Below are 27,645 nucleotides of genomic sequence, written 5' to 3' on the forward strand. Positions count from 1 at the left end.
TTGCTCCGCAATTTTCATGAAAAACAAAATAAAATATGTCAAAACGAAAAAGCAATTCTTTCTCTTTACAAAATGTCAAATACATCTGTCAAATTCCCTAAGAATTGAAAATGGCTTTTATTAGTACTTTTAAAAAAATCTCAAATGTAATTACATTAAGTAATTTGGTTTCCAGAGGAGTTTGAATAATTAAAAAGCACCTGCTGATTTTCCTCTGGTAGAGTGAAAAAGGATTTTAATAATAGACAAAGAGTAGAAACAGAAAGAAAAGTCTTCAGGTGATGGATCACGTTTAGTAACAAATTTATGAATTTTAAAATTTCAAGCTTATCAAGACATGCTATCTATTAGCCACAGATGGATGACATTAGCAAGAAACCAGTTACACTCTTGTGTTTTTTATGTAACAATGATAAATGCTCCCCTTTCCCCCTTTCATTTGTCTGTTCAATATCCATATGGGAGACTTGAACTCCATTTGACTCTGCATGGAATTGGGGTGAGGGCTAGTGTGGATAAATGAAATTCACAGATAATCTCAAAACATTTTAGCTTTCATCTCTCCTATCTCCCCTGCCTCTGAATTATTTTGGAGACATTGAGATGCTGCAAATTGTACTGAGTGCATTTTCCCCCCATTTCCTACTTTGGTTGATTACCTTAACAGAAGTTTAGGGAAAAATGGAATGGTTAGTGTGTAGGCATGAGGAAAAAGGCACTGACTTTAGCTCCTCATCCTGAAGTTAGCAAGGTTGTTCTGAGTTCTTTTCCTTGCAAAGCATGTTTTCAGCCCCAACTAGTTACAATCTGCTTACTGGTGAGGACCACCATGCCAATAATTGCTCAGACCCTGACTGAGATAAAGGATCCGGGTGTTACAGAAACCAGCTTGCATGGTACAAGTCAGCTTTTATTGTTGGTGGTGTGTTACCCAAGCATGGGGATGGATGGCTGTCTTATTTATAGTGACCCAAGAGTATTTTCCACCCCATGCTGTGGCGAAGTTGAGGTAGCAGAAGGTTGTGCCTTAGTTCACCTTATCAGATGGAGAGAAAGAAAACAAGATCAAACACCTGAAAATTTGCCACTTAACCACACAACAACTTTAATGAGACAAGCCCTTATCTCCCTTTGGGGCTGTAATCATGAGAAGACTATATTTGCAAGTTTTTAATGTAATGATCAGTTCTTTTGATGAAAAATACTCTATGTGGGGTTAAAGGTGACTGGATGACTAAAAATAAACTCTGTTTTAAATTTTTTATTGTAACTCCTGCTGAAAACCAATTGGTTCATTGATTTTAAAAATGAGGACCTATCCCTATTTTCAGGAGGCTGAGACAGGAGAATCATAAGTTAGAGGCCAACCACAGCAAATTAGCAAGACCCTATCTCAGAAAGAAAAACAAAACAAAACAAGGACCAAAGATGTAGCTCAGTGGTAAAGTGCCCCTAGGTTCAATTTCCAGTGCCAAAATAACAACAATAATCATAAATGTAAGAACTATCCTCTAAGTAGGTGTTATTTTTATTTATTTTAAAAAACCAAGATCCAAACCAAGAAGACTTCTGTTTACTTCTTTGTAAAAACATCCATAAACTTATTAATTCTTTATTCTGACTTTTCACTATAAAGAATCATTCTCATTTCTTTGGCTGTAGGGCATCCAAGTTTTAAATCTTTTGTATCTAAACACCAGGAGGTGCTATAAGATAACATTAGGAAATGCTTCCACCTTTGATTCATAGATTCTAGTTACATAAAGTTTATTTTAAAAATGTTCAAATTCTAAGGCATGCTGTATAGCAGACCATCTTCTGGATTGGAAGAACTATTTCCAGGGAGGATAGTACCTTTGTCAAGAGTTCATGGGAGCTAGTGAAGTTTTGCAGAAAGACATTTTCAACAACAAGCCTACAACCAGAAAGTATTTATGGAAGGACAATAGTTAAAGAATGTTGAAAATGTTGATCATATTTTTGTTTTGTGTAAGAGTTTATAGTGCAATGAGAAAGCTGGGAAAGAAAATGAAGTGAAATTCTGGAGCTGCTGTATTACCTCATGCCTGAGTGAATATTTGTTCTTCCAAATCTGATTAGGAAGACTGAAGATAACCTTTTCATGTATAAAGAGAATTTTGTATTTTTCTGGTAAACCAGTAGCATCCTCCTAGAAGAAGCATTCTAATAAGTAATTTTTAAAAATTGTCATATTTGGGCTGGGGATATAGCTTGGTTAGTAGAGTGCTTGCCTTACATGTACAAGGCCTTGCATTCAATACTCAGCAACTCACACACACACACACACACACACACACACACACACACACACACAGAGAGAGAGAAAAAAAAAACCCTGTCAGATTCATTGAGGTATAATTTCCATAAAATAAAAATAACCAATTTTAACTATGTAATTTGATTAATAGTGACAAATATATACATCTAGTCAAGTCACAACCATCAGTGACCTCATATAGAACAATTGTATTACCCACTCTCCTGTATGCCCCTTTCAGTTAATATAACCAGCTCTACACCCAAGCAACTGTTAATCTGTTTTCTGTGACTGTAAATTTTACCTTTTCTAGAATTTTGTATCAGTCTTTTGTGGCCAATTTTTTTTTTTTGCTTATCATATACTTTTGAGATTCATCCATGTTGTATGTATTAGTAGCTTATCCTTTTTATTATGAACTGTTTGTACATTATCTGGATGCATTATCTGGATGTGTACATTGACAACTTGATGAAGATTTTTGAATTCTTTCTAGTTTGGGGGCAATATGAATCAAAATACAAAATTTTCATGTGCAAATCTTTGTGTGAACATATGATTTTCCGTTTCTCTTGTGTATATGCTGGGAGTAGAATAGCTAGAACAGAGTGGGTATATTTTTAACTTTTTAAGAACTACTGCAATTTTTGTTTTCAAAGTGGCTGTACTATCTTAACACTTAAAAAAAAAAGTATGAAAGTTCCTAATCCTCCACACTTCACCACCACTTGGTATGGTAAGTCTTTTTAATTTTCACCCTTCATAGTGGTTTTGATTTGCATTTCCTGAATGATTAATGTTACTGAACATCTTTTTACATATTGATTTGATATCTGCACATGTCCTTCAGAAAAGACTTTATTCAAATGTTTAGCCAATTTTTCACTGAGTTGTGTTTTCTTAATTGAGTTTTGGGAGATCTTCATATATAAAAATACAAATCCTTTATAAGATATTTTCTTCCATTTTGTGTTTTGTCTTCTCATTCACTTTTTTGAAGAGTGGAAGTTGCTAGTTTTGATGATATCTTCACTTCTTTTTTTCTTTTATAAACCATGCCTTTTATGTTCAAAGAATCATCTGTAAAGTTTTCTTCTAGAAGTTTTATAGTTTTCAGTTCTACTTTAGGATGGTGGTTATTTGTGTTAATTTTGTATCTAGTGTAAGACTGGATCAAAGTTCATTAATTTTGTATATGAATATCCAACTTTTTCGGCATCCTTGGTTAAAAAAAGAGCATAGTTTCCCCACTGCTTTATGCATGTGGGTTCATTTGTGGATTCTATACTGATCTGATGACCTTTTCTTTCCTGCAAGTACTAACCAGGCCCAATCCTGCTTAACTTCTGATATCAGGGCTCTTCTAGGAGTGAAGCCTTGTCCAGCTACATAGGTTGCACACTCATGAGCCAGCCTTTATGGCAGCATTGGTTTTAATTTGAACTTGGTTTTAATTTGAACTTCACTCTTCCTTTTCAAAGTTATTCTGGCTATTCTCGCTTCTTTGTATTTTCATATGAATTTTTGAAACAGTTTAAATAATTTGGTAGAATATTTAAGATTGTAGTGAATTTATAGTGAACTTAGTGAATTCAATTTGAAGAGGATAGTTTTCATCACAATATTACGTGTTCACACCCATTCAGCACTATCTAGCTTTATTTACTTTTCATAGTGAGTTTTGTAGTCGGTGTATTTCAAGGAGCTTGTCTCTATCATCAGCATTGTTAAATTTCTTGACAAAAAGTTGTCCAGAATAGTCCCTCAGCTTCCACTGTGTCTAGTATCTCTGGTAATAAACACATCTTTCATTTATGATATAGGAAATTATATTTTCTTGTTTCCCTAATCAATCTGACTAGAGTTTTATTAATTTTATTGATTTTTTATCTTTGTTTTCACTGATTTTCTTTATTGCTTGTGTATTTTTCATATCATTCATTTTTGCTCTTATTTGTATTTTTTCCTATTTGCTTTTTTCTTAATTTTCTCTTCTTTCCCTAGTTTGTTAATGTGACATCTGAGTTTGATATGAGCTCTTTCTATTCTAAAATAGGTGTTCAGTGCTATAATTGCCTATCTAATTATTACTTATGTTCCACCCCACAAATTTTGATATTCTATGTTTGCATTTTTATCTCACTAAAAATATTTTCATTTTTAAAAATTCTTTTTTAATCTGTGAGTTATTTTAAAATGTGTTATTTATCCAATAAATAGTTCAGGATTTTCCAAAGTTTTTTCCATTATGTATTTCCCATTTAATTCTTTTGTGGTCAGAGAACATTATTTGAATAATTTAAATTCTTTGAATTTTTTTGAGTTTAGTTTTATTTGGTTGACTATTGTAGTATGGTAACTATTCCATGTCCCCCTGAGGAGAATGTATATTCTATTGTCATGTGGGGTGTTTTATCAATTTAAATTATATCAATTTGGTTGATAATGTTGAAATATTTTGTGTTCTTGCTGATGTTCTGGATACTTCTCTGCTGATTTTTGAGAGAAGAATATTGAAATAACTAAATCTAATTGTAGATTTGTCTATGTCCCGTTATGGTTCTATTATTGTTTTCTTCATATAATTTGAAACTGTTATTATATGTAAAAACATTGGGATTGTTTTGCCCCCATTATACTTAAACTCCTTGACATTATGTAATGAACTTCTCTGTCCTCAGTAATATTCTTTTCTCTAAAATGTGTGCTATCTTGTATTCATATAAATATTCCAGCTTCCCTTTGATTAGTGATGAATGGTTTCTCTTCTTTCATATAAAAGTAAAAGTTTTGAGCCTGTGAGCAGTGTATATTAGTGTCTTGTTTTTAATCCAGTTTGACAATCTCTGCCTTTTGAGTGGGGATTTTGAGACCACTTACATTCACTGTGATATGGATATAGTTGTTTTAGGGTTTTTTTTTCTTGCTATTTGTTTTCTGGTGCTCTGTTCTTTGTTCCCCCTTTTGCACATTATATGCCCACTTTTGCATTAATTTTACATTTCCTATATTTTATCTTTGTTAGAATATTAACTATCACTTTTTGTTTTGTTATTTTAAGTATTGCTTTAGTGTTTATTTTGTGCATCTTTAAGTAATCATAGCTTACCTTCAAGGAATGTTACTCCATTTAATATATAGTATGAGAACGTTATGTTAATATTACTTTTATTTCTTCCCTTCAATGCTTTTGGTTATTGATTTCATACATTTTATTATACATGGTATAGATACTATAGACTATTATGATTCTTGTATAAATAGTAAATTATCTGTTAAAGATATTTAAATAAGAAAATATATTACATATATTTACCCATATATTTGTATTTCCAGTCCTCTTTATTCATTAGTATAGATCCATATTTCTATCTGGCATTATTTTCACTCTTCCTAAAGTAGTTCTTTTAAACATATCTTGTACTATGCTAAACTATAGGCCTACTGGGTGTTAAATTTCTTTCTGCTTTTGTATGTCTAAAAATATTTTTCTTTGGAAATTTAGTTTTTTCAAGATGCAAAATTCTAGATGAACAATTTGACCTTTTCCTTTCAGCAATTTTTGCAGTTACTCCACTGTCTCATTACTATGATAAATCTGCTATCACCATTATTTTTGTTCCTATTTGCATATTACTTAAAATTTTTTTACATGTATATATTTAGGATTTTCTCTTTATTACTGGTTTTGAGGAATTTGGTTATGATATGCCTTTGTGTTGTTCTTTTCATGTTTCTTTTGCTTATAGTTTATTGGGCTTCTTGAATCTGTGGGACTATACTTTTAATTAGCTTCATAAATTGTTCAGCTATTATTTTGTGTGTGTTCTGCCCTCTCACTTCATTCTTTCAGAGAATTCAGTTTCATGTGTGTTAGGCCACTTGATGTTGTCCTACATCTCACTACTATTCTTTTTAATTTTTAAGTTATTTTTTCCTTGTGCTGGTCATTTTGGATAGTTCCTACCATGATGTATTTAAGTTCACTAATCTTTTCTTCTGAAATGTCTAATTTCTTGTGAATTCCAGAATATTTAATTCATCTTAGGCACTATTTTCACCCAGAAGTTTTATTTGGATTGTTTTAATATCTTTCATGTTTCCAAAATTAACTTTTGGCACATGTGAAATACAGTTATGTAGTTTCAATATTCTCTACGGCTAATTCTAACATATGGTTGATATCAACTTTGACAGTGAATGATTTTTTTGTAATTATGGTAAATATTTCATCCCTGTTTACATAATTAGTTGTCTTTAATTAGATGCTAGACATTGTAAGGTTATATATTGTTTGGTGGTGGCTAGTTTTATATTCCTACCACTATTCTTGAGATTTACTTTCGGATATAGTTAACGTTATTGGGAGAAAGATCTTTTTTGTGTATTGCTTTTATATGTCAAGAGCTTTGTAATGTTTTGAACAAGCAATAAAAAAGATTTGTTGACTTTTTCTTATTTTAATGAATTAGCTTATTACAATGAACTTTCCTCTTAGCACTACCTTCATAGTGTCCCAGAGATTTTGATAAGTTGTATCAGAGTTCTCATTTACCTCTAAGAAATTTTTTAATGTCCTCCCTAATGTCTTCTGTTATCCATGCATCATTCAATAGTGTATTGTTCAGTCTCCAGGTGTTGGAGTAGCTTCTTTTTTTAATTTTATCATAGATTTCTGTTCTATTATGGTCAGAGAGAATGCAGGGTAGTATCTCTCTTTTCTTGTATTTTTTAAGACTTGCTTGTGGCATAACTTATGGTCTATTTTGGAGAAGGATCCATGTGCTGCTAAGAAGAAAGTATATTCACTTGTTGATTGATGGAATACTCTATATATGTCTGTTAAGTCCAAATTATTGATTCTATTATTGAGTTCTATGGTTTCTTTGTTTAGTTTTTGTTTGGAAGATCTATTCAGTGGTGAGAGAGGTGTATTAAAGTCACCCAGCATTATTGTGTTGTGGCCTATTTGGTTTTTGTATTTGAGAAAGTTTTGTTTGACCTACATAGATGTCCCATTGTTTGGGGCATAGATATTTATGATTGTTATGTCTTGTTGTTATATGAATCCCTTAAGCAGTATGAAATGTCATTCTTTATCCCTTTTAACTAGCTTTGGTTTGAAGTTCATTTTATCTGATATAAGCATGGAAACCTCTGCTTGTTTATATGGTCCATGTGAGTGGTACTTTTCTCCCACCCTTTCACCTTCGGTCTGTGGATGTCTTTCCTGTGAGATGAGTCTCTTGAAGGCAACATGTTGTTGGGACTTTTTTAAAAAAAAAATCCAATCTGTCAGTCTATGTCTTTAAAAAGATTTGTAAGAATAACTATCAAAACGTTTAGGCTAGGGCTATTTGTTTCTCACCTTGAGACAAAACAATTCTGTGAACTCTATTAATGCCTCATGGATTATGAAGTTCTTAAATCTGTCTGGTGGTAACAAGAACTATTCTAAAGACCTTATGCCAGAGTCCCTTTAATCCCTCTGGATGGCTTTGGACTCAGTTTCTTCATCTGCAGGTGTTGATTAGTACTTGAGCAGGACTCTCTGCAGGTCTTAGGATTCTCTCTCTGCTCAGCATTTTCTTCTCTAGCACTCTCCTACAGTTCCAGCCAACCTCAGACTCTTACTCCTCTCCTTGGGAGTACACAGAGTTTTGCAGAAGTTCTCCCTCTCTGTTTTGTGGCCTGGAAATTATCTCAAGCCAATATACCTGGGACAAGCATATGGCCACCTAGTTTATATTTTATTTCTCTGGGATCAGTGTCCCTTACTACCCTGATGGCCAGTATCATGAAAACCATAATTACATATACTATGTCATTTTGCTTTGTTTATGAAATTTCAGTTTGGAGGGTAAATATGGTCTCTTCTTGAATAGAAGTACAGTTATTTCTCTTACTCTCTTAATACTTTCTTTTTTAAAAAAATATTACTTTAAACTTGATGCTTTTTACTGATGATTTTCTACTGTTTCTATTGGCAAGTGGCAATCCTTTCTTCTCAGATTGCAGAAGAGTGAGTAGAACATTTTAATCTTTATTTGGAGTGTCAAAAAAGTTTGTTTGCAGTATAAAGTTGTTGACAACACCAAAACTGTGATTTCACCGCTGGAAAATGTTAAATATGTAAATTGGGATACACGATTACAATTTGTTTTTTGGTAGTTTGGTGATATTTGTAAGAAATATATAATTTAAACCTAAGTTCTTGAGATTTCTTTTTTTTTAATTCTAAAAGGGCTTTGTCTTATGTTAATTTTATGCAAATAATTTTTGTTACTGAACTATCATGTTCACAAATGTCTGACTTCTTATTCTTATTTTTCTTAGTTTCCAGGATGGAAAATTCCATTGATTTTTAGTGTAACAAATATCTGAAACTATAATAGCTCAATTCTGAGAAATTTTAATTCTGGCAAAAAAAAAAAATAAAACTTCAAATATTATAAAATTCTCTCTTTTAATTTATATATCTATCTCCTTTTAGAAAGTTTATGTTAGAGTATTACATGCAATAGTTTGCATATGATTTTTTTCATTAACATGTTTTAAACATTTTTCTGAATTACCTTTTATATTTCTCTTTTTTTAAATTGCTGCAGACAGTTCCTGGTATGTACGTGTGTTATATGTTTATGACTAGTTCCTCTTGCAGTTTTAAGTAGAATTCTTTGTTCAACTAAAATGTCAGTATCAGCTTCATGTGATTTATATTTGATATTAAATACCTCTAGTGTTTGTATTCTATTTATTGAATTTTTGGATCATTCTAGTTGGTATATTCAGATCATAATTTCGGGCTAAGGTAAAGCGTGGATGCCTTGACAAGTATACAAAAGCAGCCTCTGCAACAACGTTCTTTGGCAAAGCCCAGCCCCAAACCAAGCCAGTAGGTCTTGTGACTGCATTGTATTAGAGGTCATGAGGTCATGAGGTATCCTCATTCTTTCTGTAGATGTTTTAGAAGAATGCCTAAATTTGTACTTGTCTGGTGGGATTTCGAAGTTTGGCCTAAGAGAAACGGGTTCTAGTTTGGTGACCACATATTACAAAGATGTTCAGATTTATGTTTATGCATATGTGTCAACTTCAGGTTTGAAACTGACATTCATTCAGTGAAATCAGGCAGACTTTTCCAAAGCAAGGTCTAGGATCACCAAGAAATTTCTGATAATGTTTTACAATGGGTTTGATGAAAGGAACTCTTTGAGACAAACAAAAATAAGAATGAAAAAGGACATCACCTTTAAAATAATACAAATATGCCACACATTTAGAATTGTTTTCTATTAAAAGGTCAAGTGCTTTCTAAGATATTATCAGATTAAATGTCACTAGAGCCATGGAGGAAGTATTAGTGATGGCACTACAGGATATCTGTGGGCTCCCCTTTTCCTTCAGGAGAGAAATGACAAGTATTTATTGTGTAAATCCTTTAGGAAAGTTACTTAACATACATGTCTTCATAATCCTCAAAATAACAGAACAGTATTGTTAGCCCTGAGATTCAGTGACATTAAGAGTTTGAACATAGTTAGCAAGTGAGAAGGTCAGGGTTTGAATCCAGATGTATTTTTTCCAAAGACCTATGCTTTTTTCCTCTAGAAGGAAGATTTTTCCCCACTGTAGGATACTTGTGTATGTGTATGTGAGACCACACACACGTGTGTGGAGAGTTGTTCCAGAATTCTCAAGCATTTCCATAATTTAAGTTTAAAAACTTAAAATATGCATAAAGTGAGAGAACATAAAATAAAAAAATTTAGTTGTAGATGGACACAACACCTTTGTTTTATTTATTTATATGTGGTAATGAGGATCACACTCTATGTCTCACACATGTTAGGTAAGGACTGTATCACTGAGCCACAACCCCAGCCTGAGAATATAAATTTTAATATGAGCATGAGCCCACTACTTAGTACCCTCCACTATTCCATTTGCAAAATTTAATGGAGATGGAGTCTGGCTAAGGATTTAATTCTTGACAATTTCAAGAATACCACATTTTATAGAGGTGATCCAAGATGGGGGGCTTCAGTGAGGCTACATTCTGGGTGCTCTGAGACCTGGGATTTAAGTACTGGGAATACTATTTCTCTGCAAGTGTTTAGAGAACCCCTGACAGCTGCTCCTGTGCAGGAATCATGGCTACTAGGCAACACAGGTTTCTAGGCCTCAGTGTCAGTGCAGGACTCCTGGCCACTGGTCCATTCAGGTCCTCTGGGTACCTGAGTAGGACCACTGGCATGAGCATCTGCTCAGGACTCCTGGCTGTCCACAGCACAGGAATCCCAGCCACTGCTCTCACCTGGGACACCTGGCCACAGCCCATGATCAGGATGTGGACCCCCATCTTCTGTGTGGACCCCCATCTGCCATTGTGGTGCTCCTCCAGTTGCCTCCATCTTGGAGCACTGCAACCATGCCACAGTCCACTACATGCAGTAGCCTGTACCTGGGAACAATGCACTGGGTCTGGTGATAGCCACCAGCCATAATACTGCACACAACAGTATATCTCTGAACATGCTGCTCAAAACCACCGCCAGTCCCCACCTGACCTGACCCCCCATTGCTGAAAGCAGTCGCCTCCATCTTGGGACACCTTCATTGCCATCTTTAGTTGGGGCAACTCCTAGCTTGGAACACCAGCTAGAGCTTAGAAGTACAGAAAGTCCTCAACTCCCCCCTGTCTTCAGCAGCTGCTAACCAGGCATAGTGCCTGCAGCTACATGGCTGGTGGATAGCTTGAAAAACCAGGTCCTGAACTGCCCAATATAAAACAGCTCTCTGCAACAGGTGCACAGCTCCCAGAGGACAGGCCACAAGACGTCTGAAAAGAAAGGTTCCTGATTGGGAAGTAGAAAGGGAGAGGGTGAGTGAGGCATAGTTCAGAGACTAAATTAGAGACTAGGAATGTGAGGTCTACAGGTGATATAAGGAGATAAGACCAGGTGCCCACATCACACAAATGGGACCCAAAGGAGATCCTTGGGGTTCAATCTCCCTTTGGGGACTGGCTGGTGCCATACCCTACTTTGAGGCACCTTGCACCCCATTCCAATCCTTCCAACCTAACAACCTTCACCATCCTAAAGGTGGAAATACCAGCAAACAACAGACAACCCCACCTATTGGATGAGAAGGAAAGACATTGATCTCTAACAAAAACAATCCTTGTATCTTCCTTCAAGATTTTCTCTCTCTTTCTCTCTCTCTCTCTCTCTCTCTCTCTCTCTCTCTCTCTCTCTCTCCTCTTCTCTTACCCTCACATTCCCCAACATTTGTGAAACCAAGTGCTTTTCATGAGCACTGGGATGTCTGAATAGTATAATAGTATATTCTTTTATCTCCTATTTTTACATTTCTACTTTTCTTCATATTTATGTTTGTTTGGTTTTTATGCTCTACTGTATTCCCACTTACTTGTCTCCCCCAAATCACTTTCTCTCTCTTCTCCTGCTAGATCTTTAGATTCCTCTTTCACACTTTCTAAGATCTAATAACTCTATATCCTCACCTCCTACCTACTCAACATCTCATCCTACACCTCACTCACTCCCAGTTCTTTGTCCACCACCAAAAGCTACAGACCCTTTTGCAAACTTACTGTTCATATTATAGATAATAATTAAACTTACAATTTCTATATATTGTGACAAAACAGTAAATGTCTTAATAACAATATTTGGCTTAAGGTTGTACATTGTTTGTATCGGGATCTGTTCACATTGTTCTCCCCCTTAAAGGAGAAGATTGGAAACCTGCAGGGACACTATAAGCCTATAGGGTACAAACTGTAATGCCTTGGATACCCAGTGCTAGAAGAGAAGAAACACAAACAACATGAAAAAGGGAAGAAAGTGCTTCCAACAAACCAAATCATTACATTATTAGAATCCATGGTCAGCACAAGAGAAAAATGACAAAGAAGAAGTTCAGGGTTACATACTGAAAATGTCCTGTGAATTAAAAGATGATATAAGAGGGCAAATACAGGCAGCAAGAGATCATTTTGATAAAGATCTACATAAGCAAATACAGGAAGCAAAAATTTACTTCAATGAGAAGATAGATATTCTGAAGCAAACAAACAAACAAAAATCCTTGTAATGAAAGAAACAATAAACCAAATTAGCTCAATAGTAAGCATCACCAACCGATTATATCACTCAGAAGACAGGACCTCAGACAATGAAGACAAATATATAATCTTAAAAAGAATATTGACCACATAGTGAAGATGGTAAGAAACCATGAGCAGAACATTCACATATTATGGGATAACATTAAATTTGTTTAAGAATTATTGGGAGAGAGAAAGGCATAGAGTTCCAAAACAAAGGAATGAAAAATCTATTCAATGATATAATATCATAAAGTTTTCCAAAAATGAAGAATATATTGGAAAATCAAATACAAAAGGCTTACATGACAACAAATGTAAAAAAATCACAACAGATCCACACCAAATCACATTGTAATGAAAATGTCTAACATACAGACTAAGGAGAGAATTTTAAAAGCCACAAGAGAAAGGAATCAGATTACATAGAGGGGGAAACCAATTAGAATATGTGCAGATTTTTCAACCCAGACCCTGAAAGCTAGAAGGTCCTGGAACAATGTATATCAAGCTCTGAAAGAAAATGGATGTCAACCAAGAATCTTATATCCAGAAAAATTAAGCTTTAGATTTGATGATAGAATAAATCCTTCCATGATAAACAAAAGTTAAAAGAATTTACAACTAGAAAGCCTGCACTACAGAACATCCTCATCAAAATATTCCAAGAGGAGAAAATGAAAAACAACAATGAAAATCAGCAAAGGGAGGCATTACATTAAAGGAAAAACCAACCAAAGAAGAAACCAAGTCAAGTTAAATACCAAATATAAACAAATATGACCAGGAATACAAATCACATCTCAATAATAAACTTGAATATTAATTGCCTAAACTGACCAATCAAAAGACATACACTGGCTGATTGGATTTTTTTAAAAAAGACCCAACAATATGCTGCCTTCGAGACTCATCTCATAGGAAAAGACATCCACAGACTGAAAGTGAAAGATTGGGAAAAAACATACCACTCACATGGATTTCTTAAACAAACAGAGGTTTCCATCCTCATGTCAAATACAGTAGACTTCAAACCAAAGTTAATCAAAAAGAATAAAGAAGGATATTTCATACTGCTTAAGGGAACCCTGAATCAAAAGACATAACAATTATAAATATATATGCCCCAAACAATGGAGCATTTATGTTCATCAAACACTTCTCAAGTTCAAGAGTCAAATAGACCACAAGGCAATAATTCTGGGTGACTTTAATATACCTCCTTCACCACTGTATAGATATTCCAAATAAATTAACAAAGAAATTATAGAACTCAATAATAAAATCAATAACTTAGACTTAACGGACATATGTAGAATATTTCATCTATCAATGAGTGAATACACTTTCTTCTCAGTGGCACATGGTTCCTTCTGTAAAATAGACCATGTATTATGCCACAAAGCAACTCTTAGCAAATACGAAAAATAGAGATACTACCCTGCATTCTATCAGGTCATAATGGAATGAAATTAGAAATCAATGACAAAATAAAAATAGAAGCTACTCCAACACCTGGAAACTAAATAATATGCTATTGAATGAAAAATGGGTTGCAAAAAACAACAATGAGAAGATAAAAAAAAAATCTTAGAGGTAAGTGAGAACACTGATACAACATATTGAAATCTCTGGGACACTATAAAAGCAGTACTAACAGGAAAGTTCATTTCCTGGAGTTTAATCCTTCAAAGAAGAAAAAGTCAACAAATAAATGACCTAATATTACATATCAAAGCCCTAGAAAAAGAAGAACAAATCAACACCAAAAGCAACAGAAAATGGGAAATAATTAAAATCAGAGCTGAAATCAATGAAATGAAAACAAAAGAAACAATTGAAAAAATCAACAAAACAAAAAGTTGGTTCTTTGAAAAAACAAATTAAAATTGATAAATCCTTAGCCATGCTAACAAAGAGAAGGAGAGAGAAAACCCCAAATTGCTAACATATGATGAGAAAGGAAACATCAGGATAGACATTACAGAAATACAGAAGATAATTAAAAATTATTTTGAAACCTTCTAGTATAATAAAATAGAAAATATCCAAAGCATTGACAAATTTCTAGAGTCATATGATTTGCCCAAACTGAATCAGGATGATATACATAATTTAAACAGATCAATTTCAAGCAAGGAAGTAGAAGATGCCATCAGAAGCCTACCAACCAAGAAAAGCCCACGACTGGATGGATACACAGCTGAGTTCTACAAGACCTTTAAAGAGGAACTAAAACCAATACTCTTCAAACTCTTTAATGAAATAGAAAAAGAGGGAACACTTCTAAACTCATTCTATGAGACCAATATCACCCTGATTCCAAAACCAGAGAAAGACACATTAAAAAAGAAAACTTCAGACCAATATCTCTAATGAATATAGATGCAAAAACAATTCTCAATAAGATTCAGGCAAATCAAATACAAAATCATATCAAAAAGATAGTGCACCATGATCAAGTAGGGTTCATTTCAGGAATGAAAGTTTGGTTCAATATTCAGAAATCAATAAATGTAATTCATTACATTAATAGAATCAAAGATAAAAATTATATGATCATCTCAATAGATGCAGAGAAAGCATTTGACAAAATATAGCACTACTTCATGTTCAAAACACTAGAAAAACTAGGGCTAACACAAACATATCTCAACATTGTAAAAGCTATCTATGCTAAACCCCAGGACAATATCATTCTAAATGAAGAAAAATTGAAAGCATTCTCTCTAAAAACTGGAATAAGACAGGGATGCCCTCTTTCACCACTATTTAACATAGTTTTTGAAACTTGAGCCAGAGAAATTAGATAGACAAAAGAAATTAAACGGATATGAATAGAAAAAGAAGAATTCAAATTATCACCATTTGGCGACAATTTGATTCTATACCTAGAAAATCCAAAAAAAAAAAAAATCCACCAGAATACTTGTAGAATTAATAAATGAATTCAGAAAAGTAGCAGGATATAAAATCAATGCTCATAAATCAAAGGCATTTCTGTACACCCAGTGACAAATCCTCTGAAAGAGAAACTAGTAAAATTACCCCATTTACAATATCCTCAAAAAAAAAGGAAAGAAAAAAGAAAAACAACTTGGAAATCAAGTTAACAAAAAAAGTGAAAGATCACTACGATGAAAATTATAGAACACTAAAGAAAGAAATTAAAGAAAACTGTAGAAATGGAAAGATCTCCTTTGTTCTTGGACAGGCAGAATTAATATTGTCAAAATGAGCATACTACCAAAAGCACTATACAGATTTAAAGCAATTCCAATCAAAATCCCAATGACATTCCTCGTAGAAATAGAAAAAGCAGTCATGAAATTTATCTGTGAAAATAAGACACCCAGAATAGCTAAAACAATCCTTAGCAAGAAGAGTGAAACAGGTAGCATCACTATACCAGACCTTAAACTATACTGCAGAGCAATAGTAACAAAAATGGCATGGTATTGGCACAAAAATAGACTTGTAGACCAATGGTACAGAATAGAGGACAAAGATAAAAACCAACATAATTACAGTTATCTTATATTAGACAAAGATGCCAAGGCTCTAAATAAAAAGGATTTGGGACATGGTTCAGTGGTAAAGCACCTCTGGGTTCCACTGAACCAAAAAACAACCCCAGTACCCCCCCAAAAAAAAGAAGAAAGGAAGAAAAGAAAAGAAAAAATTTGTGTTCTTTCTTTGCTTGTCACTGAGCCTGGCGAAAAAGAAAAAGAAATTCTCATGAGAAAAAGGTCCTAGCATGAAGGAAGCAAAGCCTAAGAATGGATTGGTTAATATGAAACTAACCAGAGTGATTAGACTAAAGGTAAATTTTTGGCACAGTAAATGATTGAATTCAGTTTTGAAGTTTGTTATGGTTTGGATGTGTGGTGTCCCCCCAAAGCTCATGAACTCACATGTGAGAGGATGCAAGAATGTTTAGAGGTGAAATGATTGGATTATGAGAGCATTAACCCAATGAGTGTGTTAATCCCCCCACAGGGATTAACTGGGTGTTAACTGTAAGCAGGTAGGATGTGGCTGGAGGAGATGAGTCACAGGGACCCTGTCTTTTTGGGTATATATTTTATCCCTGCCAAGTGGAGTTTCTTTCTATGCTTCCTGGCACCATGTTCCCAACTGCTTCCCTCTGCCATGATGTTCTTCCTCATCTTGAAGCCCCAGGAATGGAGCTTATGGACTATGACCTCTGAAACTATGAGCCCTCAAATAGCTTTTATCCTCTAAAATTGTTCTTTCCAGGTCCTTTGGTTGCAGAAGCAAAAAAGATGACCTCTTTCATCATTAAATGTTCTGTTAAATTATTTACATATAATATCTTGTGTTCATATGGGCAACAGGGGAGAAGATGATGGCCATGGTGAGAGAAAAGTGTAAGGGCAGGTGATACAGCCAGAGAAGGCTAACAGGGAGCTGCTATCTTCAAAGAATGAAGCAGGGGCAGCAATTTAAAGGGAGAGGTCTAAAGAGACTTCACTTTGGTTCCAGATTCTCATTCTGTTCTGCTTTGAGAATCCACAGCAATATGTTAGTGCACTGGACTTCTCAGAGCAATTGGTATGAAGACTAGAATCTAGAAGGAATTGGAAATTTTGGAAAGGAGGCTGGGAGACTTGGGGATGTTTGATTTCACTCACTTTCATACTCATTTGGCTTTCTTATTTTACTATTTGGGGTAGTTCTAATATGCCTCACAAAAGACCTAAAAATAGCATACAACAGGGACAGAGCTACATCAATGTTCATAGCAGCACAATTCACAATAGCTAGACTGTGGAACCAACCTAGATGCCCTTCAATAGATGAATGAATAAAAAAAATGTGGCATTTATACACAATGGAATTTTACTCATCACTAAAAAATAACAAAATCATGGCATTTGCAGGGAAATGGATGGCATTAGAGCAGATTACGCTAAGTGAAGCTAGCCAATCCCTAAAAAACAAATGCGGAATGTCTTCTCTGATATAAGGGGGGTAGTGACTCAAAACAGAGTAGGGAGGAAAAGCATGAGAAAAAGATTACCATTAAATAGGGACGAGAGGTGGGAGGGAATGGGAGGGAGAAGGGGAATTGCATGGAAGATGGAAGGAGTCCCTCACTGTTATGCAAAATTACATATAAGATGATGTGAGGGGAAAGAAAAAAAAGAGAAATGTGTCACAGTAGGTAGGGTAGATTGGGTAGAAAGAGGTGATGGGAAGGGAGGGGAGGAGGAGGGGGGATAGGAAGGGCAGCAGAATACAACAGACACTAGTATTGCTGTATGTATAAATGTGGCTATATAACCAATGTGATCCTGCAATCTGTACACGTGGAAAAATAAGAATTCATACCCCATTTGAATCAAATGTATGATATGTCAAGATCATTGTATTGTCTTGAGCAACTAATTAAAAAAAAGTATGTCTGAAGTTACCCAAAACATCTTCAAAGTAATGACTTATTCCTTATTAATAAGTTACCAAGATTACCAACAGTGCCCTTATAAGAGATTGTTATGGTTATATATTAGGTATACCCCAAAAGCTCATGTGTGAGACGATACAAGGTTTAGAGGAGAAATGATGGGGTTATGAGAGTCTTAACCCAATCAGTGAATTAATCCCCTACTGTGACTGACTGAGTGATAACTGAAGATGGGTACGATGTGGCTGGAAGAGGTAGGTCACTGGGGTCAAGCCTTGGGGTATGTATTTGGTGAACTGCACTTAGTCTCTCTCTCTCTGCTTTCCAATCATCATGTGAGCAGCTTCCTTCTACCATATTCTTCTGTCATGATATTCTGTCTAACCTTGAGCCCCAAGAAATAGAGCTGGCTGCCTATGGACTGAGACCTCTAAAACCATGAGTCTCTAAATAAACTTTTCTTCCTCTACAATTGTTCTAGTTGGGTCTTTTAGTCAGAGCAGCAAAAAAGCTGACTAAATCAGAGGTCAAAACTCAGTGACTTTCTCTTTTCACCACTTCTTTTTGCAGATGGTTGGAGAGATGTTTGTGCAGATGGGTAGGACTCCTTACATATAGCAAATGGCTCTTTTACAAGGTACTTCAAAGTCATACTCAGCATGTTGTAGATTTTAAACAACCTCATGCTAGTAAGATTGGGAAACTGAGGCACAAGAAAAGTAATGTATCAGAATATAGAGTGTATCTATAACAGCATGATGTAAAATAACTTGTAGCATTTGCTGGATTTTCTAAGCATCATGGTCACGGCCTCCATGTAATCATCTTGGCCTTGTTTTTCTTTTAAATTTATTGATGAAAAATGAACATAAGAAGATTAAAGAAAAAAATTCATTTTCCTCTTAGCAAATTTAAATAATCCAACCCCATTTTCAGGAATATTATTTTAAATACCTATTTTTATAATGAAATGCTCCAATTATCTATTTCTTTGAGCCTTCCTACATTAAGTTTTGCTATTAAAAAGTCTTAACTAGATAAGCATCTTTTCTTTTCCTGTGGTGGGATTCTCTCCTCTCCCCGAGAGCAAATAGATCTCATCATCGTCTTTCCTTAATAAAGACTCTGAAGGCTGTCATTTCTAATGCTCAATTTAAGTGAGCTTTTCTCAATGCCTACAGTTTTAGTGCACAATACTTTTTATTGTTTTCCTGGCTTACCCAAATAAACTAGTGTGGTTGCTCACCTGGTCTACACACTCATTAAAACCAAATTGGTAAAATGATTTGAATGTTTAGGTCCGTTTCCCTTCATTTACATAACTCAAAGTTTCAATTCTTACAGAACCCTGACAAACGGAGGCAGAGGTGCCATGGCTAGGAGTGTGGACTTTGAGGTGAGATACCTTGATTTGAATCAGAGCACCACCTAAAACTAACTGTGAAAGTAAACAAGTTCCTTAATCTCTCTGAATAGGTCACCACCACATGTGGAAAACAGCAATAAAGCAGCACATCCCATGTCAGGTTGTTGTGAGGATTAAACTTTAAGATTTAAAATTTAACACTTCGAATAACATTTTAAAACCAAACCTAAGCAAAATTTATCCCATTGGCATATAATATTTTTTAACATTTTAACATTAAAAAACACTAAGAAGCAATTTAGTTTGATAGTTAACAATAAAATACCAACTACAATCATGTCTTTTGTCTCTCATGCAGGGGTGAGCAGTTTCATATCATCTTTGATATTACCTGCATTACCTCAATTATTGTAGGAGATGGCTTCATTAAAACTTTTTTTTGTGTGTGTGTGTGTGTGTGAACTAAAAAGATACAAACAATAAACTATTATTGAAAGAACAAGTATATAGTTATCGTGTTAGTTCAGGCTGCTTTATCAGAGTGTCATCAGAATATCATAGACTTGGTGGCTTAACAGACATTTGTTTCTCAGTTTTGGAGGCTGGGGTACCAGGTTGCCAGTCCCAGGTGCTGTTGGCAGACACCAGGTTTAGTGAGAGCACTTTTCCCATGTGCAGAAGACTGTCTTCTTTGACTTTTCTTGCACCCTCACATGGCAGATAAATGGTGGGAAGGGAGAAAGCTTGCTCTGCTGTTTCTTTATAAAAAGGGCACTAATTCCCTTTATAAGGGCTCCACTCTGATGATCTAAATTACCTCCAGAAGGCACCACCTACTAATTCCACCGCACAAAGGTTTAGCATTTCAATATCTCAATTTGGGAGGATAAAGCAGTCAGTAACACTGTTATAGACTCTATCATTCATGAGTTTAGCAATACTAAGCATTTTTGAAATGTAAAAATCATCTTTATCCTTATTGCCAATCTTAGGAATTTTTTCTGCAATCTAATTCATTTTAAAATAAGGAAAACCAATAGGGTACTTTTAAATGATTTTTAATCTCTAAAATATTTTGTTACCCTTACATGTGTTATTTCTCTATGTAGTCATTATACATTTCTACTCTAACCATTCTCCTTCATGCACCTATGAGGTAATGATAGGAAGAATTATTTCACAAATACAGGAAATGTTTTGAGAGACTTTAAACACGATAAACCCCTAGAATGAGGATTGAGAAGAAAAGGAGATTCATTGTGGTCAAAGTTCCATCTATTCGTACAGAGTAGCTTTCTCCTAGTATGTGGCAGACACACTCTAGTGTGGTTCCATGGTTCTTAACTCTTGGTATACATCAAGAAAACCAAGTCTCTCCTCTTGGAGTATGAGCAGGACCCATGAATGTGTTTCTAACCAACAAAAAAGGGAAAAGTTGATGGGATGTGTGTGATAACATTATATAGGGTTGTTATGCCTGTCTTATGAGAAGACTCACTCTCTGATTTACTCACTTTGAAGAAGCAAGCTGCTCTGTTATAAGAAATCCACATTACAGGAAACATAGGTCCGCAGTCTGGCAACCCACAACTACTGAAAATTGTTTATACCCATGTGAGCAAGAAAATAGAACTTTTTTTTCTGAAACTTCAGATGAGACTAGCCAATCTGACACTTTAATTGTAGTGTTTCAGAATACTCAGCTAAGATGTGCTTAGACTCCTGACCCACAGAAACTGTGAAAGAATAAATGTGTTTTTTAGGGTAATGAGTTTGTGGTAATAGAGAACATATTAGTACATTTTCTGTTGCTATAATGAAACAGCTGAGACTAGATTCTTCATAAATAAAATGAAAGAGGTTTATTTAGCTTACAGTTCTGGATGTTCAAGGGCTTGGTTCCAGCACTGACTTGGCTCTTGCCAGAGCTCCCTTGGCTATGTCACATGGTGGATATTACCTTGATAGGAGGGTACATGAAAGGGAGAGATCACTAAGCAAGACAGGAAGCCAGAGAGCAATTCAGGGGTCAGGCTTACTCTTATTACAATATTATGAAAACTCACTCAGGATCCTCATAGGAACTACCTCAATCTCTTCTGAGAGCAAAACCTCCTGTAACCTAATCAGTTCTCACCAGGTCCCATCTCTGAAAGCACACTCCTTCTTAATTTGATCATGTTGGGGACCAAACTGCTAACACATGGACCTTTGGTTCAATGAAACCAGATCTAAACCATAGCAGAGCAGTAGATAAATAATACAGATATACGTACTGGGAATGGGTTGATGCTATAACAAATACCTAAAAAGGTAGGAGTGATTGTAGAATTGCACAGTAGATGGAGGCTGGCAAAATTTTGAGAGGCATAATATAAAAAGGTTAAATTGCCTACAACAGACTGTCAGTAGAATTCAGTACTTTAAGGTTGGAGATGAGGTTGGGTAGATATTATTGGAAACCGAAGAAAGGGGAATACTTGTTATATAGTGGCAGAAAGCCTAGCAAGCTTGCCTCCTATAATTAGGTAGAAACAAGAAATTATAAGTGATATACTAAATTATCTAGCTAAGGATATTTTCAAGGTAGATATTTAATATGCTGCTTGATTTTTTTTCCTTCCTGTTCATGTTTAAATGCAAGATGAGATAAATTTGGAGTAAAATTTCTTAACAAATACAGACTAGGGCTTAATGTCTTAGAAAATGCTGAGCCTCTCCAGAGGTAAGAGACACTAAATTTGAGAAGTGACCCCAATCCTATCACAAATAAAAGCTGTGGAGGAAAATATGAGGGTGTGACTGTACATTTTATTAAACACTTCCGAAATATGAAAGGAGTGAGGTAGAGCTCAGTTACACAACGTGCCCTTTCCATAGGTCAAGGTAATGCCTCAAACTTTTAAAAATCAAATTATAGGCCCTGTAGGAATCATATATACATTATATTTTTGTATAGTGGAATTAACCTTAGTGAAATCCACAGGAAACCCACAGCATATTTATGTTTCAGCAGAAACCATGGTAACTTAGACTGAATGGAGCAGAGAGAGTAAATAATGAAAGAAGTTGCTGGATTCCCCAAATTTTACAGGAAGGATGCAGTTGTTAAAAGCACTCAGCTGAACACACACACACACACACACACACACACACACACACAGGACAACTCGTAGGGGAGATCAAGAACCCAGAGGGCACAGCTGAGAGCTAAGAAGACTTATCATAGACTTTGAGACCTAGATTCTCAACATTTGTCAGGTTGAATTTCAGGATTTCTGTGGACCAGTGACTTCTTTCTCCCTTAGAGTTCTACCTTTTTGAATAGAAACATCTATATGTTTATTATTTTATATTTTTATGCTGTACAGTAGAGGCTCGGACCCTGGGAAACGGAATTGGGATCCCAGGCAGGTGAAGGAAGGTGCCAGGTGGAGTTGGGATAGTAGACATTCTTTATTCAGCGGTGGTGGCAGCCCCCAGCCTCCAGCTCTAGCCCCATTTAACCCCCCGAGCCATGTCCATAGGCCTTTTTTATATACAGGCCAAAGAAGGCACATTACCAATAGGTTATATAAGTGGGTGTATGCTCACAAGCAAATGTTTATGACCTTGAGTACATATGCTGAATTAGGGTGTTCATGACACTGGCTTCATACTAAAAGCAGAGCCTGCTGGGAACGTTGGTGAAGGAGCCTAATTATAAACGTTTTGGGCCAGCCTGCTCAACAATGCACCCCTTTAGGCTTCCTTACCAATCTATGCTTCTGAAGTCTTCTCCAGTGATCCCTTGGTGAGGAGGGCAGAGCCCTGCATCTACAAGCCACAATAACTATAAGCTGTAACAACATACAACCAAAAGACAAGACCCATCTCTTTGGATTACTAAAAACCATCACCAGTTTAATCCCATATTGAGTTGGCAATAAAAGTCTTTCCCAGCCATTTCCAATTGTCCAAGGACATAATTTGGATGCACCGGGATAGTCTGGCAGAGGAACTCACAGGCACTTCATTCAGTGCATAGCCAGGAGGCAGAAGTGTTTGCTGCTCTGGCATTGGTGTGTGCTCAGTTCACAGTGGCATTGGCAAGGACATACCTATAGATAAAAGGACAAAGCCATTACAGGGACGAGTTCAGGTAAAACACGCCCATCTGGGACAGAACATGTCAGCTTTGAGTCCAGGGAAAGCACAGTGGCCTCTTGTGGTCACTTCCCTGGTCAGTGATAAAGTGCTCATGTAACTTGGTCCTGAATTTCAGCAGGCTCTGTGTGTACCGGGACCAGGTGCTGGAAGCCATCTGTGAACTATACATGAACCAAAATGGCATGGAAGCCACTGGGTAGAAAAGTCTGGTATCTGGGAACACACAGTGGCACTCCTGCTGGTTTGAGATGGCCCAGTACATGTGATACTCTACCTAGCTTTGCTACGTTCAGAGTTGGGGTGACTCACTGGAGTCACATAGACACATACCCTCTCAGAAATGGGTGTGGCTTGCCAAGATGCCAATCAACCTGTTGACTACAGGACACCAGGAAAGCAAGACTCCGCCCGCTGAAAGCTTATCGCTGCCTTTGATGTACTCTCCCTTAAAGAACCCACAGCCATTTTCTAGTCCTTTGGTTCCAGTTCCTACCAGGGCTAGGACCTATCAGGCACTGTGCTTTTTAAAACTAATTTCTGGTACTGTCTCTTAATTCTTCACTAATTATTTCAGACTTTCATTTTCTCAGGTGTCTCATCACCTCCTCAGCAGAAAACTACCCTGGCAGTGTGCTGGCGGCCCCACAATAACCAGGAACTAATAATTGGCCATAGAGAAATAACAAATGCATCCTTTAAAATCTGTGTTCCATCTGCAGGACCCAGCCAAGTCACATGTACCCTGAAGGGCCACTCATTAGTAAACCATGGTGTCACAAAGAGATCACACTCCAAACCCTTTCCTTATGGGGCTAATATAGGGTCATCCATAACAAGTCAGGGGCTTTTATTATTCAAGGTCATGTCTAATCCACGGTTTGCCCCAGATTCAATCCAGGGGGAGCAGGTAAAAGAACATTGCCTTGCTTCCAAAGCCCAGACTGAAGTACAGCATCCTTTGTTGTCACCTGCACCTGTATTGGGGCTGCTTGGTGGTACAGCAAAGCTTCCATAGGAGCTGGGCGCCCTAGTTGGGGATGTTCCTTCAAAGTTCTCATGACTGCCAACAAGCACTGTGTCCACCCCTTTCGAGAAGGTGGGTTGACTGCAGTCCTAAGTCCTTGCTTAAGCAGGGCATTATATTTTTCCATCATGTCTAGAGACCATGGGTGACATGGGACATGCAGCTTCCATGGAATCTATAATTGAGTTGCCCATTGCTGCACATCCTGACCTGTGAAATGAGTACATTGACCACTCTGTATTATGACAGGCTGGCTGTATAAGGCTGTCAACATGGTCAGGGCACAAATCATAGTACGATGATTTTCTTAACGACTGGGTCAGGCAAACTGTGCACATATCAACTCCCATCAAGGCAAATATGGTCCCCTCTGAATTCAGTAAAGAGTCAATATAGTTAACCTGCCATTGTATCAAGGGGACATGTCCATGGATTACCTGGCTATTTGTGGCTCAAGTCATCTGGGATGTGGAGATACCTGAGGATAAAACACACCTGTCTGGTATGCCTCTACCAGGACACTCCAGGTGAAAGGTAGACCCCATTGTTTGACTATATTCCACATAGTTTTCACACCTGCATACTGTAGGTAGAGATGTAACCTAGCTGACAGATTGGTGGGAGGTACCCACCCTAACCATTCCACCCTTTTCAAAGAATCTGTTTCATCATTCCCTGGGCTAGTCAGGTGGGCATAGACAATAACATGAACTATAGTCTCCTATTCCTGGTGGCCTAGCTCCCAGAGCTCTTGCCACAGAATCTGTTTCCAATACACAGCACAACTGTCAGTACATATCACTGTAAGTGATGCTTCATTTGCTACTATCATCCAACTCAGCTCACTAGCTACTTTGTCTTGCATTAGTATCAAACCAGACAGTACCTGTTTCTGACTCCATAACACTGCCACCTACACAGGCAGTTGCCATGGCTGGAGTCATCAGTGTACCAAGCACTGGACAGTATAGGTGCTTTCCCTCCAAAATGTAGACTTGTTTCTGGTTCACCTACTTGGGCAACAGATCCTATCCTTTCTCAAAGTCTCTTGTCCCTGCTATCTCCCAGAATATCTAGATTCTCTTGGCCCCTCCCGGCTCCCAGCACACTTGGGCTCTCTTGGACCTTCTAATCACCTCCATGGCATTGTCAGTTTTGCAACCTCTGCTGTAAGGAGGGTTTATAACCTCTCCATTTTTAGGGCACTACACATAATGCCATTCAGCCCTAAATCTCTCAGGCATAACAACAAAGTGACCAGAGGATCTCTGAGCCTCTGTCCCAAGTTAGTTTCCCAAGTCCATCAACTCTGCTTGACAGGCAGATCTTGGTGAACTTTGTTACCTGGGCTGGCCCACTGGTGGCTGCCCATCAGAACCATCAGCTGCTATTTCCTTTTCTGTATCACCACTGGCTGGGCTTGCAGGTCTTACTCCTCCTTGAACTTGAACAGCACTATGGGGGAAGCCAAAGAGTTTTCTCAAGGTACGGAGATCTTCCTCCAGCGACCATACTCTTCCTTATTTTGCAACTCCTTCATCTTGGCACTCTCTTGCAAAAAAGCTGCATCAGTTTTGCTCTTAGAGTTGTAAGACACACTCATTCTATGGCCCCAGTGGCCATACAATGTGGCTTCTTGGGGCATTTCTCTATCTCATCTGCACCACCATTGCCATCTTTCACTTGGGCTACACGCCAGTGCCTGGCTTATGCCACACTATTTGCAGTCCACCCTGCTGGGTCCATGTTTGTTTGCAGAGCATCAGAAGTTTAACTCACTTGCCCCATTGCCTTCTGAGTGACATCATTTTACCAGTGGCAGCTAACTGCCTTCTTTATGCTCATGGGGACCCATCCACCATATCCCAAATCTCCACAGGAATCCATGATAATGGGACCTTGGCAACTGAGTGCTACATACTGCTCAGTGGCCACAGGTCCTTTCTGTCTGCCAGGGTTAATGTATCTCTCCTCTGCAGAATATCCTGTCAACTATGCCAGTTGTCAAGTGGAAGAATATGCAAGACACAGTTGGGATAATAGACCTCTTTATTCAGAGGTGGTGGCATCCCTCAGCCTCTAGCTCCAGCCCCATTTAACACCCTGAACCATTTCTGTAGGCCTTTTTTATATGCAGGCCAGACAAAGAAGGAACATTACCAATAGGTTATGTAAGTGGGCACATGCTCACAAGCAAATGTTTATGTCCTTGAGTCCTTAGGTAAGTGTGTTCATGACCTTGGCTACATACTGAAAACAGCCCACGAGAAGCCTCAGTGAGGGAACCCAACTATGGCCATTTTGGACCAGCCTGCCCAACAGACGCCTGTTTAATCACTGTATGTTGGGTGTGAGGGGCAGATCAATTCTTTATTGTATAGATTGGTAGATAACTCAGAGAGCTTTCATCCGCCCCTGGACTTGATTTAGGTAATGAGATCTCTGAATTTGTGTAGATGCTGTAATGGGGACCTCTAGAGGTGGTGAGCATATTCTGTATAAGGGAAGATGACTCCCTGGGGGTCAGAATGTGGACTGTTGCAGACAGAATGTGAGGTGTCCTTATGATCCCCTGCTCTCAGCAGTTAAGCCTTTATGCAGCTACTTCCTTTCGAATGTGGGGAACTGTGACTTGATTCTAACCAAAAGAATAGGGCAAAAGTGCTGGATGCATGTGATTACATGAATACTTACATTACATAAGATTGTAATCTTATCTTGTGTGAAAAGTGTCCTCTGCTGGCTTTGAAAACGCAACCTGACATGTAGTAAGGTGTCCGTGAAAAGGGCCACGTGCAAGAAATTGAGGACAGCTTCTGGCAAACAGTTGACTGGAAATTGAGGCCCTCGGTCCAGCATCTTGCAAGGAAGCAAACACTGAATACTTGCAAAAATGAGTGACAAATAGGTGTTTTCCTATTAAAAAAAATTTAGTGCATTATAGTTATACACAATAGTGGGGTTCATTTTGACATATTCATAATTTCATATAACACAGTTTTCTCCAATTTAATTCCCAGTACTTCCTCTTTCCCTCTCCACCTCCCTTCTCCTGATCCCCTTCCTCTACTCCTTTGGTCTTCCTTCTATTTGTTGACTTTTTAGTTTCTATATAAAATTGGAATGCATTGCAATATATTCACACATGCACATAGCATATTTTTTCCACCTCATTTCCCATGTGGAGAATGAAGATCTTTCTCCACTTGAACCTCAGATGAGAGGACACCCTTGTTGACACCTTATTTGCAGCCTTACGGAAGAC

At 37.0% G+C, this 27,645-nt stretch overlaps 1 protein-coding gene across 4 annotated transcripts in view; it reads right to left on the reverse strand.

Annotated features, from left to right (window-relative positions):
- The window catches only part of LOC144370439 (uncharacterized), an 80,083-nt gene that overhangs the window by 24,147 nt on the left and 28,291 nt on the right, over positions 1-27,645 (reverse strand). For 3 of the 4 annotated variants that reach the window (XR_013430406.1, XR_013430408.1, XR_013430407.1), the window contains one exon: positions 21,051-27,296. Coding sequence is in view for 1 of the 4 variants with exons in the window: in XM_078031183.1 (XP_077887309.1) it covers positions 27,075-27,296 (222 nt within the window). In the remaining 3 variants the exon portion in view is untranslated. Of the gene's footprint in view, positions 1-21,050; positions 27,297-27,645 lie in introns of those variants that run through there. The other variant, XM_078031183.1, reaches the window with a different exon arrangement.

This window comes from Ictidomys tridecemlineatus, chromosome 14 (genome assembly GCF_052094955.1).
Source record: "Ictidomys tridecemlineatus isolate mIctTri1 chromosome 14, mIctTri1.hap1, whole genome shotgun sequence".
Taxonomy (NCBI): Eukaryota; Metazoa; Chordata; class Mammalia; order Rodentia; family Sciuridae; genus Ictidomys; species Ictidomys tridecemlineatus.